Source organism: Agelaius phoeniceus, chromosome 2 (genome assembly GCF_051311805.1).
Source record: "Agelaius phoeniceus isolate bAgePho1 chromosome 2, bAgePho1.hap1, whole genome shotgun sequence".
Classification (NCBI taxonomy): domain Eukaryota; kingdom Metazoa; phylum Chordata; class Aves; order Passeriformes; family Icteridae; genus Agelaius; species Agelaius phoeniceus.
In genome coordinates this window covers 87587141-87602465 of record NC_135266.1, presented here as the reverse complement: position 1 = coordinate 87602465, position 15325 = coordinate 87587141, and the positions used below count along the sequence as shown (strand labels likewise).

Here is a 15325-nt window from a genome sequence, read left to right as displayed (position 1 = left end):
TCTAGTCTTTTAGATTAAATTTCTTTCTGTCTGTAGACAAACTCTCGGGCCTTCTATTTTTCTACATCTGCAAATTCCACAGTTACGCTTTCTCATTATTTCTGAAACATTTCATAGTCTTCTGTCTTTATCAATAACATCACCACCTTCCCTCTCAAAGTATCACTGATTGTTTTGCTCCAGCCAAGTCTGTGTCTGAAGTCCTTTTCACTTCAGTTCTAGGGGCTTGGAGTGTATATTCTTAATTAGCTTGATCACTTTATTGAATCAGCGCCCTACAAAGACTTACTTCCCTTGTTGGTGTTACTATGCAAACTGGGTAGAAAGTTGGGATGGGAAGAGAAGTAGGTTTAAACTACTTCTAAATTTTAACTAAACTACTACTAATTTTAAATTAGTTCTGCTAGAGAAGCTCTGCCAACCTGAAGGTACCCTTTATTTTCTCTAAAATTCATCCCCAAGCACACTTTTGGGTTTACTTTCTCTGCACGGCTAGAACATATTCCTATATTTCCATCAGTAGTGCTAGCACTTGGCCAAGCCTTTTCCAGCTTACATACTGACCCTGATTTCTGCTTGTTTTTTGTATCTTCACTTCCTATCACTCACATTTCTTAGTGTGGGCTTTGAAGTCACTCTGAGATTACAGTAAAAATTCCAAAGAACAGCACGTTATTCCTTCCAGGCTACTATCTCATCCTATCCTCACCAGTTGTTCCTCTTCCTGCCTCTTCCCCCCACACTTTTCATCCCTTTCTTAGGTATGTTTCCTCCCAAGATTGCAACTGGGCAAATGTTGTTCTCTGTTCACAAAGCATGTTCCCTGTTAATAAGTGGTCCCAGTTGATTCCTTCACAAAACACCACTGTTTATTCCTCAATAATTCCAGCTATAATTACCTAATTACCAGCATGTCTAATATACTATTTAGTGCTCTGTTGTATCATGGTCTTGCTTATGCCTCTGGAGCACTGAGGGGGTAATATTACAGTGTAGTCTTGGCCACGTACTGCATGGTGCTCCACACATTTATTAGACTAAACCAATAATAATTTTGCTAGTTTATATTGGCAGTCAATTTGTAAATATGTACAGCTTGTATCTGATTAGAGCCTCCTCCAGAGGGCAAGCTACCTGTTGTGTTTTGCGCATTTTGGTTCCCAGTGCTCACAGCTCTGAAATGTGCTGTAACACACACAGTGGAGGAAAAGGCAGCTCAAGAATGTGTTTTAACCCAGAATGTCAACTGTGCATTCATAATGCTTAAAAATAACTTGGACAGTATTTCATGGCAGCCTTTCAGGGTTGGATTTGGTTTTGCTTTTGGACTTGTCTTACTAGTGGGAAAGCAGCCTTCCATGTAGGAAGTTTAGAATTTCATGGTCCAACCCGAATGTAGATTGGAAAAGTAAATTTATTAATGATGCACTTTCTTGCATCTTATTCTTCAGTGTGTTTTACATATCTTGAAGAAAATTTTTTTCCTGCTAAAATTAAATTGACATTTTTCTATTCCCAGTAGCATTCAACTAAAAGATGAACATAAAGTACTGGGGTTTAATACCATTCATTTGGTTAGTTGTTTGTCATGGTGGTCTACATTGACAAAGGAGTAATTTTGAAAGACCATATATATACAAATTCCCTAGTATAGAGATATCATCTCTTGGCAGACACCCTCCTCTTTTGGGAAAGAGAGTCCTACTTGGTAACAGAGATCTTTTTTTCTTTTTTTTTTATTTAATGAAAGAATATACACAGGACTGAAGAATTAGTACCTTTTAGCCAACTTTAGTTTTCCCACTTTTTGGCTTCACTCAGAGAGTGCATTATTTAGGAAAACATATATCATTATAGAAGTAAAAGTAAAAGAACAGTGTCAGAGAATATGAGATCAGGAGAGAGAAGAAGTAAAATACAATATTTAAACAGATGAAATTTGAAGTTGATATTTTTTTCTTTTGAGGGAAAAACCAAATTGATAAATAATTTTATTTACATATAACAGCATTTCTGTATTTACACATATTTAGTGTAGTATATATTAGTATATTTCTGTATCTTTAACCATTCTGAACTAAACTTTGCATTATTTCTCTCCCTAGGGTATACCCATGGCTTAGAGGTTTAGGATATACATCTTTGACTGTATTTTTAATGGGATTTTTTCTCTGGAATGTGGACAACATTTTCTGTGATAAATTGAGGTGAGTCCTTTCACTTGTCTGGATAGCTCCTAATAGCATTTAAGTATAAAGATTGGATTATTTCTGAGGTGCATATTCAAGTCCATCTCATTGTATGTATGGTATACTGCCTACAAAACATCCATGAGGTTTTATGCAGATTGCTCATGACCAGAGTCAGCACTCAACAGGAGTTTTTAGATTTTTTTTTAACCATTTATAGATTTTTTTAAATTTCTCTTTAACTTCAAATTAAACTGAGATAAATAATGTCACAAGTAATTTTGAGGATATGTGGATGACTAAAGCCTGCTATTCAGACTTGATTTCATCTGAACATGTATTTATCCTAATCATTTGGGGTTTTTTTCTGCTCTTCCATTTCCTACAAAAATATCAAAACCAGTAGTTCTGCATTTTAAAGAAGATATGCAGAACTACTTCTACTACAACTGTTCAAGAAATACCTATTTCAATATCCACGTTACCAATGAACGGCACTTAGTTGCAATTCATGTGTTGTTCAGCAAGCTGGAGGAGATGGAAAGGTTAATCCCAGCATTCAGAAAAATACATTTTTGACAGTTTGAAACACTGTTATGCCACGGAATCTGTGTTGTACAGAATTGTCCTAGTAGGCTGGTTTGTCAGAGCCAAATAACAGTGTGCTGTAAAGAAGTCTAAGTTTTCCATCCCTTCTGGCTTTTCAATACCTGTGCTAGGGTAAGCCAACTGAAAGTTAATTCCAACAGAATATTCTTTAAACTTCTTAAAAATTAATATAATACATGATCCTCATCCCTAGGAGCACTTGATACAGATGGGATAGAGTAGTTATTTGGCAGCACAAGTAATTGTGCTGGGTTTGGCCCAATAATTTGGCCTGGGTTTAGAGTTACTTTGCAAATATTGGCATCAGGGTTGATTTTTGCAGCTGCCTCACGTCACTGGTGAGATCACAACCTCCAATTCACCAAACCTGCTGAGCTGCTGTGGGTCCATGGAGATTTTGAACTGGTTCCTAGGCCCAAAAATGACACCAGCTGCTGAGGCACTTTCTTCATCCTCATTTCATAAGGGGAAAAAGTGTTAGCATCTTTCCTGTAATACTTGTGTGGTTATGGTGCTAGAAAAAAAAAAAGCTTGTTTACTAGCTTTAGTCAGACATCTGCAGAGCCTTGGATTGCTCCAGGAGGTATTATAATTTGAGCCTTTGGAGAAAATACATTTGAATCCCTTGAAATTCTTTATTCTCTGAATGTCTAGCTTGTGAATCATCCACCTACCTGCTCTGTTTGGTTTTAAAGTTCAAAACTGGGTTTTGATTCAGGATTTTTTGTTCCATATTTCAGTAAATCTGCGGCTTATTTAAAAAAAAATCAAAATAGCAAAAAATCTGTAGCACTCAGTTTCTCTGGTTGGAACCACACATTTTTGAATTTGAGCTTTGAAATTTCCTGCCATCCAAAGGCTCAAAGGTTGTGCCAGGCTGCATGTTCCACTGTGTCATTGCTGGGCTGACTCAATTGGAGCTTTGTGCTAATATTTGTGACTGAGCAGCTTTGGACCAAGCACTGTAATATCAAGCAGTAAGGACGTATTCCAGGAGCTGCAGATTTTTCTTGCCTAACACTTGCAATCATTGTTTTCCACTTTTTACTTTGATAAGTGAAATTAAAGTGGAAAAAAAGACCAGCAGATGCAAACAGTTCCTCCATCATCAACCAAAATAGGCATTATCTGCAGAAGCCTAATGAGCAGGAGAAATAAGAGCAATGTAGTTCCTTCTCTTTATTTCTTTATCTCCATCCCTTAGCCCCTTCCCAAGTTGCTCACATCCCATAACTACAAAATACAAAGCATGTTGGTGGAATATTTCAGACCCTCTCCTTTAATTGCTTCCTCACTAAACACCCATTTTGTCCCTGTTTTAGGAGTCCAACAGATAAAGGCAAGTTGAGCTTCCATGTACCTGCAGAATAGGTGGTGTGATTGCCAGATTTAAAGTGATGATGTCCGATAAATCTCATTTCCTCTCTTGGACCTTAAACTCAACATTTCATCCTATTGGGTTTTGTGGAGGAGAATGGTAGGATTCATTTGGGACTGTGGGATGCCATAAATATATTCCCTGAAATTTGAGTCCAGAAGCAACTGGTCACTCATCATATGAGGAAATGTCTGTTTTCTTTAAATGTATAAGCAAGTCGGTTTGCTGATTTTTTTGTGTACTGGCAGTGTAAACTATAACTGCTGCTCCTCACCTGCTGAAAGTCTGACTCCATAAAGCCTCACCTATCCAGCACATGCTTGAGATATGGAAACAATAATGTGTGATCTGATAATACAACATTGTGATTTGAGATTGCTTAGCTGGGAAAAACTATTCCATTGCATGGTATTCCTTTCTTTCAGAGCATTACGAGAGAAGATGCCTCCTGTGGTGGGAGCTGTGACACAATTTCATGCATGGTGGCATATTCTCACAGGCCTGGGTTCTTACCTTCATATCCTTCTAAGGTAAGAAATGTTTTCTAATCTGGAAAGAGATTCACAGACATCTTACAAGTTCTCTCAGGTTCAGATGTACTTCAGAATGTTGTACCATCCAGAAGAGCAGGAAAATGACTTATTAAACTGGTGTACTGTTTTCTTTCCTCTTTGTAACTGATCTAAAAACTCTCTTAAAACTAATATATATTTTTCAAAATGTAATCACTAGTCTTTAAATAGTCATGATTCTTCAAGAAAATTTAATTCAGAAATGGGAAGCCTGTGGCAGTTAAACCAAAACTATTTGACAGTATATTAATTTCAGAATGTAAGCCATTAATACTTGTCTGTTCTTGAGCAGCAATCCTGAAGTACTTAAACATGTTTAAATTTACGGGCTTAACAAACCTTTTGATAGGCACCGTCACTCCTGAAAACCAGCAGGCATACTGCTGTAGTGCACAAGGTGATGGCTGAAGTAGTTTTAGAGGAGCTGTTCTCTAAAGGGCTTAAACAAGAATGTAAGTTAGCAAGTCTGGAGCCAGCAGATTTTTCACATTTTTGCTCTATACCACCATCTAGTGGAACCAGGGGCAAGAATAGAATGTAAACTGAAATCTGAAGAATTTCTGCAGTTTGTTGATCAGCTAATTAAATAAAACTTTATCACTTAACAGTAACAAAGAGAATGTCTGTTTTATGTTTACATCCTATTTAGTTGAGAACTTGATTATATATCAATTTTTCTACATCTAACATGGTATTCACCTTTTTTGTCAGATGTTAAATTGCCTAATAAAAGGAAAATGCAAGGAAAATAAGTACATTTCCATTAGATGTCCTGATAGCTCATTGTTACATTTTGAGTATATATATGCAAACATATTTGCCTACATATATGTAAATGTATATATACATAGAAATATGTCAAGGTATATGGAAAACAGTTGCTCCATTTTAGTTTACAGGTTGTCTGCTACTCTAAAGAGCTTGAGGTAATATTTTAAAGAAAATTCCTTGCAGGAATCAAGCATAGGCAAGGTTTTTCCAACATGCCACAAAGTGGCATTGCCTTTTAAAAAAATGTGAGGTCATTCACAGGAAAAGATTGACTGAGAGGAGAAAGCATCTAAGAACAAAAGTAAGATATAGAATCAAGCTATGCTGCTTTTTCCCTCCTTTAACATCTGCTGTATTTTGTGGTACACTGATTTAATTTCATCCGTCTAAAATAACAGACCCCAGTCCCTGGGGGTTTTTTGGTTGTTTTTTTTTTTACCTCTCAGGGTTTCTTTCTTTCTCCCCACATAGGTGATAAGGTAAATTATTTTGCTGACTAGTCTGCTACAGGGGGATTTACTGGGAGTTAACATCTCCTGTATTGACTAAATCTAGGCAGAATGGGTAGCTCTGCAATCACAGAAACAATTCTTTTATTGTTGGAAAATAAAACTGGGATCAGGACATCCTTATTTTATATGCTGTCTTATACTTTAAATTTTAAGCATGCTTTTTTCCTTCTCCTCAGTTTATATACAAGGACGCTTTTCCTGAAACACAGGCCAAAGGTGAAGGTAAGCAAGCTGTATTTTGTATTTATTAATGTACATTTGGATATCTTGTGCTTTGAACTGTTGGTGGGGCTCAATAATTATGCCTGTTAGGGTACTGTTTTGACTTCTGCTTACATCCCAAGAAATGGAGTTGAAATTTTCCTAGAATCACAGAATGGTTTGGAGTGGAAGGGACCTCAATGATTATCTAGTTTCAGCCCCCTGCCATGGGAAGGGACCCTTTCCCCTAGACCAGGTTACTCAGAGCCCTTAGAGTACTGCAACCTGGCCTTGAACATTTCCAGGAGTGGAACATCCACAGCTTCTCTGGGCAACCCGTGCCAGTATTTCACCACCCTCAAAGTAAAGAATTTCATCTTAAAATCCAATCTGAACTTAATCTCTTTCATTTTAAAGCCATTCCCCTTTCATCCTCTCATTAGATTATGTTCAATAGTTTTTGGTTTCAGTTCCAAGAAACAATGTTCCAAGGAATCTTTCCTCTATTCCTATTTTTCTTTTGACAGTTTCTTTTTGGAATATGGCCTGTTCTTCTTGTGGAGCCACCCAAGAACCTTTGACTGAGCCCTGGGCAGCCGCACGCGATCACCTGGCCTGGCTGAATAAAGCATTTCAACAGTTGCTCTGGCTGAAGTGTCAAAATTCTGGATCAATCCAAGTACCATTGCTATTAAAGGACTTCTCTGTGCTGCGAGGCCAGTCGGCTGGAACAGAGCAAAGAGCTGGCACACTAGGGAAATAGCACTTAGTACAGCTTTATTCTAAGTTGTTAAAACAAAGATTAAGACACAAGGGTGTTATGTATATATTGTACAGCTGATGATATTGAGGTAATATTTCGTGCTGGTCACAGAAAACTAACCATTTTTGAAGTGGATTGCATACGTTTTTTCATTCAGTTTTTGTTCTTTCTGTGGTCTAAACTAATATTAGTAACTGAATGACAAAACTAGGCCATTGATGGCCAAGCTAAGCATCTGTGTGGCCTATAGTGAACTGAATGCTTAACCCAAACTACTTTAACCTTGCACTTTTATACAACTAATGAAGTATGTAATGGTTGATTTAGGCCTTTATTCTACCTTGCTTTTCCACAGCCTCCTTTGCAATTTATATTTTAAGCAAAACGGTTGGGATACCTGTGCCATTTAGTTCATTTTGTACCAAGCTTGTTTTCTCTTTAGTCCAACTGAGAGGTTCATCATGGAGGATGTCCCAAAGTGTGACCAGCAGAAGATACTGAAATGGTGAAGCATTATAGGTGTTCCTGTTTGCGTCTGGGAGCTCAGTTACTAATTTTTTGACCAGTGATTCATTGCAAACATGTGGAGTGTCTGTAGAAACATAAGAAACACTCTTTTTTATTTTTTTGTAATTGCTATTTACATACCTAACTTTTCTATCCCTTTCTTTAACTTCCCATTTCCCATTCATACTACAGATTGACAAACACCTTAGATGTGCTCTATTCAGCCTTGAATTCATCATCGTCTTTCTTTACAAGTCTTAAATATTGGTGGGACTTTCAGAAGCATCTTCTTATTCAGAAACTTTGAAGGAGGAGTAAAGGATAAGACTGAGGCTGAAGATATCTCCAAATACAAGGGGCAGTGCTTTGCTTGCTTTTAATCTGTCACGTGCTTAGTCTATGAGAAAGCTGACCACCTTTTGAAACCAGACTTAGAGGATTAATGAGGGGGGCAAACCCTGTTTTCTGCAATTTTTATCTACCCAGCTGATGAAAGTTAGTAAGGAAATTTAAAGAAAACATTAAACTAACACAGTTTTTCAAAATATACCTCATATGAAGGCTGTGATTTTGATGCTCTTAATTTTGGGGCAACAAACAGAGTCTATCTCTGTGCCTACTTGCCGCCATTCTATGCAATTTTTGTCTGCTTTTGATGCTCTGAGGGATTTATCCTTCTTGCCATGAAGAAAAAAAGGGAAACAGTCAGACTGATCCAAAATCCCATTTTGTATTGATTTACAATGTGCTCACAGCAGCAAAGCATGGTAATATAGCTGTAAAGCTGTTTCCCAGGTCTCAGAGTCCTGACTATTGAACAATCAGTGCTGGCTAAAATGGTCTCTTTTCTCTGTTTGCAGTTTCTCTGCATCTCTCACATCCATCAGTAACTCTTCTACTGATGTGAACCTCCAAATTAAAATGTGGCTTCTGTTATGTTACAAGCCTGGACCCTTGAGAACAAATAACCCCAAACTGCGTTGGAAAAAGATACTTAACCTTGAGTGAGTTCAATGAGGTTTAAGCACATGCTGATAGCAGTGCATTTCAACCTGTACACCCTATAAAGACACCTGAAGGGTAATTTTAGATCAGCTTTGATATCAATAGGCTCCAGTTCCATAGACAAGGTCAGCATCTGTGCTGGGAAATTTGAGTGCTCTTCAGACTAAAAGAAGTTAGCAGAACCAGCACAGAGGTAGGAAAAAGCTGCTATGTATCAGGTGTCTTTAAATATCCAGAAGGTATATTTTTTGTAAAGAGATATGAGAACTGTTTCAAAAATGTAGCTTGAAAATAAGTGCCTGCCTGTTCACCTCCAGGCTTTCTCAAGCATTTTTCCACTGTATCCTATTTTCTTATTTAGTATGTTTACATGTGTTCATAAGTTAGGGAAGGAGTCTCATAAGAGAAGCAGCGCAGCAGCAAGACATATCAACAGTCACTTGTGACATCTGCTTGGTATGATACTGTTTTTATGGAAATGGAAAAAAAACTGTATTTTAGTATTTTAGTTTTGTTACTGAAGGATCTGGGCACTCTGTTTAGTTAATTAATTGCAAGAACCAGAGTGTCTTGAAAAGACAATTTCTTATTGATCAGGCATCTCTACAATGGTATATTTTAAAGATATTTGTTGATTCTTCTACACATTTGCAACCAGAAAGTCTGTGATGGGGGTTCAGATATTGTTGGATTGAATTGTCAGGATTTTAAAAAATTGAAAAGCTCATATTTTAATTTTATAGTGCTGTTAGTTTTTCATTTATGTATTGTTTGTTGTTGTTTTTTTTCTTAAAAAAATGCAAATTGGCTTCTTCCTGCATTCCAAATGAGCAAAAACATGCACACCTCTGCCACCCTGCCAGCAGCCTTTCTTTCAACAGGTTATATTAGACCCTGAGGAATGTAATTTACTTGTTTATCCTTCTTAGCATAAATAATCTGAAATCATGGGTGCTTTGGTTTGACTGCCTTACTGATCTTGTGAGTGATATTGAAAATGACAAGCCAGTTTTAACTACGTGTCATTGAAATTCAGACTGCCTTTTCTAGTGCCTGCAAAGACATACATTCTTACTCCTGTAATATGTTAAATGTCTGTTAATTGCTTTTTATTTATATCGCTTGTGTGACAATGTTGATTTTTTTTCTACAGACCTTAGAGCAGTATATCACAAACTTTTCCTGCACTACATCTTAGTAAGTCATGTGTGATCCTATTTTTTGAGTAGGATTCAGACAAACAGCTACTTTAAAGAGAATTATGGGAGTAGCAGGTGTCTGCAGGATGTGTTGGACAGACTTGATAACAATGAACTCTTCTATTCCTTAACATCTATAAAGAACCAGGAAATCTGCCACCATACGACCATCAATTTGACACAGATGAGCAGTAAGTAGCTCTGCAGCCCATGAGCTGAAAAATTCTTTCTTGGAAATAAGAGGAAAAACTTCAAAATTACTCTCACAGTACAGATCAAACCCATACCTAATTCTGGGAATTTAGATTTTTTAGATACAGCTCAAGATATGCACTCTCCAGTGAGGAGGAATCTCATCCATGTTTCAAAGGCAGCATTAGTCATCTCCAGACTTCATCTTAATGGTTTTTCTGTTAGCACAGGGCTGCTGTGCTGCCCATGGGTGTTTAAAAACTCCCTCCAGTCAGAGTTGGAATATGCAGTGTTACCACTTGCCAGTCTACCTCTGTCATGTATTGTCCCATACCTGTGCCCTTAATTACATTTGCCTGAATGTGTGCACATCAGAGCAGCCTGACTTAGCCTGTGCAGCCCCTGGGAGTGGCAATGGTGCTGTATTGATTCCTGGCTGACTCTGTTCACTGCCTGTAAATATCCTCACTTATTTGGTGGCTGTCACCCACAGCCTGTGCTCAGTCTGCCACTCATCTTTGTGTAAATCTGACTGCTTTAGAGAGAGATTCGAGTAGGAGGACTTCAGACAGGTGTAGTGAAATCTTCTGGGAGGGATATAGTGGAAAATATTGCTCTTTAATTGGTTTTAATTCTCTTTTAATCCTGGCTAAAGCTGAATTGTATGATTTGAAATGCAGTTGATTCTTTTGGCCAATTGTGGATTTGCTTCTAACACTTCATTTCAAGCAGCTGAATGTCTTTTTCATCACACACTTCCATGTGAATCTCAGCAACAGAAAATCCTCCCAATACTACCAGTGTTTCTCGCAGTCACTATCAACTTGTTTAATCTGCATTCAAGAATTTCAGTAATACTGTTTTTAAAAACCTTTTTCTCTCTGTGGATATATTGCAGCATTTTAATAGCAGGTGATGAAACAATTCAGTACAGAGGAGCTGTAACAGAACAGCAATGCTGTTTTCTTTAGTAGACATCAGAATTCAGGAACACACATGCATTTTGGGGGAATGTGTGCCCTGTAATTTAGATTAACATATTCAGGTAAAACTTTCAGTTTACTTTAAACCCCATCTGCACTTTATAAGTAGGCAGTGGGAGGCTTTAACTGCGAAGTGCTGTTTGACTGTGAGACTTTACCGTGAAGAGGGATAAATGATAGAGTTTATTACACATGAGCAGAGCACAGCCAGAAGGAGATTAAGAAATCTTACATGAAAAGAGAATAACAAAAGATTAAGCACAGAATCCCGTAGTATTACGTCAACCACCCTCCTGGTATCTGCACTTTAGATACTTGAATGTTTTGCTATTTATACATTTAACTTTCCATGTTGACTACTGCTCTCTTCACCACAGAAGTGATGTAGTTTCTGCTACATTTAGTTCATTGTAGATGACTTAGAGGTGGTTTTATGAGGATGGAACATGACACATGTTTTGAAATGTTTTGTACATGGATGAATGCATTTCTGACCTATCTTCTGCCAGCTTTGTTTGAGAGTCTGTAACCTAAAGACAGAGAACTTTCTACGTAACTATTAAAATTGGTTTTGGGTTTCTTTCTTCAGTTTCTCACGCACAACTGCCTACAGCTGCCAAGTGCCTGATCTCATTGTTACAAGGCTTTTATGAGAGCTGGGGCTGTGTTTCCTCCTGAGGTCTCTAAGACAAAGTCTTTGGTAGGTGGGGGTCAATATTTTTTTTAAGTCCTGCCTCTGCAGGAATCCCAGTGCTATTTTTAGTGGCTTTCCTGTTAGTTATCCAATACGTGTCTGCCTCTGACTCAAACTTGAGCCTGGCTACCCACCTTCCTGATGCTGTTGCATCTTTCCAGGCTCTGAAAGCTGGGTGAGGGATTTAGCTGTACAGGAGGTGTTTATTTTGGATTGTGGAGTTCAGTGACAGGCAGGATGAGGGTGCAGCAGTCAAGCAAGCACTTTATGTGGAGCCCCCATATTGGAGCTCCCAGCCAGATGCTCTAAACAGGACAGGGGACAGGGGGATTTGTATGTACAGTTTGAGAGGCAGGTTTAATGCCTGAACCTCTTACTTTACTGCAGAACTCTCCCATTTTACTTCTTGAAATTTTTTAGGTTTGACTAAGTATGTAATTATAGATTTAAGAAGAACTGAGTTCAGAGTTGATGTGAGACCCTAAAACAGTGCCTGCAATTTTGGGGGGTTTTTGCACATATATCACACAAATTGATAAGAGCAGATTGTTAAGATCTTAAAAAATGCAAAGAAAGATAAAGAGTCTTTTGCTTATTTGTCCACAGGAATAACTATAAGCACAATCTTAGATTCCTTCTTCTGTCCCCAGAGCTCTGGAACATATATATGTTTCTCCAAGGACAGTCCTGAATAAAATGGCTCATAGCAAGTTATGTACCAAAATGTTTTCCACATTAAACATGTGGAAGAACTTTGTGTATCCTTTTGTTCCCTGGATTTTGGAAGAGAGGGTTTCAAGCAGCATAAGCAGTATTTACTCCTTAGACTGAACAGAAACTAGTTTTTCTTTTGATTTTCCAAATTGATGTTGACTGTGTCATGTTGATTGTTGATCTCAGTGTAATGCAAGGATGATGTTAGAGTCTGATCAAACATCATCTGTCCATCTGGAGTGGACATGAAATCTCCTGTTCATTACCTGACCAAACTTTCTAACGTTGACAGGATGAGTTCTGACGTAGTGGGTTTCTCTTCCTGAAATTCAGTACATTGTTGCAGATAGGTAATAACACTGTGACAGATGAGTAGCAGTTGACTTGTAGAACACAGCTACACTGAGAAATGCTTATTGACAATTTTGATACACTGAACTGACTCTTCCTACCAAACCAGCTGGTAACCAACATTCGGCTTATATGTATCAGCATATCTTGTTTTCCGAAGCACAGTAGCTTTGAAATATTTAATATGTTTCATTTGTTATTCATGCTGCAGTCAAGCACTAATTTGTGTCTTTATAGTACAAACTATTAAAGAATTTTGTTTAAATACATTTCCCAGCTGGTTCTTGGCGTCTGTGTTGCACAGGGCTGGTTGGTTCATCCGGATGCTGATCAGTAGATGGGTGGTTGTACATCTTGGCCAGTGGCGTGCAAGTACAACAGCAGGATTAATGTGTCCTGCATGGATGGGGAAGCTGCCTGCCTGCAGCCAAGAGCCTCCATGGCAGTAGAGTTCCCCAGTCTTTGCCTTGTGCTGGGGCCCTTTGGGCACTGGGCCTTGCTCAGAGTGTAGTGTTGCCTGTAAACACTGCGGGGCCATCTTCCCTTCAAAGGCCTTCCCCAGCACACACCAGTTAGAAGGGACTGCAGATAGGTGATATGGGTAGGAGGAGAAGGCAGGAGTCAGGTGAATGTGTGGGCAGCCCAGTGTGCAATTTGCACAGCCTTTGCTTCAGCCTTTTCCTGTTCCTTTCAGTGAGAGAGGAGGATAATCACTGCAGGGCAGAACCTTTCCAGGCAGGAATTGTGGACAACCAGGCACTAATCCAGCAAGTCTCATCACACCCCAGCAGCCAGAGTCTGGTAATGACCATAAGGTTTTTTCTCCTTTTCTGGCTGTTCTCCCAGGTGCTCAGAGACCCCTTTTTCTCCTGCTTATCTCTCTTGAAGCTGTGTATCTGCAGGGACAACCTGAAGTTAACTATTCAGGGGCCAAGACACAGGGCAGCAAACCTCAGAGCCAGTGGTGTAATGGCTGGGGCAAGCTGTGCCATCTCCCCTCAGTGGTGCTGCATACAGAGGCACATCCAGACTCTGCAGACAAGCATTGCCAGAACTCTGAAGCTGGGTGAAATCCAGCTTTGCATATTGAGCTTGTGGCTGGTCTAGAGCTGAGTAATACTTTGAAATTTCCCTGGGGATAAAAACATTGTGGTTCTGTCAAAGCCCTCCTCCCAAACAGAAAATTGAATTTTGAGCTTGATGATTCTCTTTCAAGACTGCCAATTTACTTGCAGCTTTATTAATTTCTCTCCTTCCCCCCTTGGTTTTGTTTTTTTTTTTTGGTGCTTGGTTTTTTTTTCATTGTTGTTGTTGTTTTGGTTAGTTTGTTTTTTTTAATTCAGCCTGTTCAGAGGCTAAAAGTGAAGGTCTGTACTTGCACCATTTAAATCCCTGTGCCTCCAATCATAGATTTGTCTGTTCATGGTGCTGTATGGAGAGAGTTAGCAGACGAGCTAACTATCCAGCCTGGATATTTGTTCCTAAGTTCATGGAGATGGACAAGACAATGGAGTTACTAATGAAGCTGTGGTGGATCTGTCTCTTCTGTGGGTCATTTTTGAGGGGTTCTCTGATGGGTCCCTATGGGGACATGGACCATGGTTGTGCTGGCATGAGAGAGGATCAACAGAAGCAGGACAAGGACAAATGGCTGGATTCAAACTTGGTCACCCAAGAGGAGATAATATGATGAGCTCAAGAAGAGGTTCCTTGCACCCTCAGCAGGAACAGAGCTGGGATGATGTCCTCATTCACCTTTTGCATGAGAGGGACACATAAAACTCTGTATTTGCCAAGACAGGACTAATGTTGTGTGAAGCACTGTGTGCAATGGATAAAACATCCCAACCTAGAAGCAGAAACTTTGTGGATTTACTTTAGACCTATTTTGCAATCACTATAGTTAATTTAGCATCCTGGCTCCTGAACTCCTTTCCAAGGTGAGTCACCCCCAAGCTGAATATCTCACCTTGCTCACATGCAACACCCAAGGCTCTCAGTGCATGACACTTTCCAGCTGCTACAGCAATACAAATAGCTACTAAAAATGTCCAACCTCATTAATCACCTTCACTCAGACTGACTTTATAATGCATGGAAGAGTCACACACCACCTTAATGAAATTAGCAGTAATTAGTGGCCCTGACACACACATAGAGTGAACATAGGGACCAGCTGGAGCGTGTGCAGGTCCTGTGGACCTTGTGCCCACGGCACAGCACCCAGCAACACCTTGGGACATCGAGGGTGCTGACTCTGATCTCTCAACCTGGAAATCAGGTAGGTGAATGCTAATCAACAGCAGCTCACATGATCCCACAGAAATGGAATTAAGCAAGTTACTCTGCTGATGTAAACTGATGTCAAACCCCTAATATTTATAGGCTGGCCAAGTATCAGAGCTGCAGTGATTTATGTGGATGTCTAACCTTAGCACTGCTTTTTCCTCATAGCTGGTGTGTTGACTCAGTGCCGAACAGTGGAACAGAGTACATTTGTTAAAATATTGCAGTATTGTAGAAGCCTGGGGACAAATCCAACTTCTCAGGTAGGAGAAGTGATGAACAGAACAACCAGATCCCCTCTGCAGCCAGGCAAACCTGTCCAGGCACTTGTGAGTCATTGCTTCACAGGGTTTTATTGCTTAACAGGGTTTGTTCATTTAGAGTCCTCTGAGAGTTCAT

At 39.2% G+C, this 15325-nt stretch overlaps 1 protein-coding gene across 1 annotated transcript in view; it reads left to right on the top strand.

Moving 5' to 3' along the window:
• Nucleotides 1–12909, top strand: part of ACER3 (alkaline ceramidase 3) — a 56260-nt gene extending 43351 nt beyond the window's left edge. The window contains exons 8-11 of the mRNA XM_054627674.2: nt 2106–2207; nt 4602–4706; nt 6208–6253; nt 6760–12909. Of these exons, the coding sequence (XP_054483649.1) occupies nt 2106–2207; nt 4602–4706; nt 6208–6253; nt 6760–6813 (307 nt within the window). The 3' untranslated portion in view covers nt 6814–12909. The remainder of the gene's footprint in view (nt 1–2105; nt 2208–4601; nt 4707–6207; nt 6254–6759) is intronic.
• Nucleotides 12910–15325: the final 2416 nt, after the last annotated feature.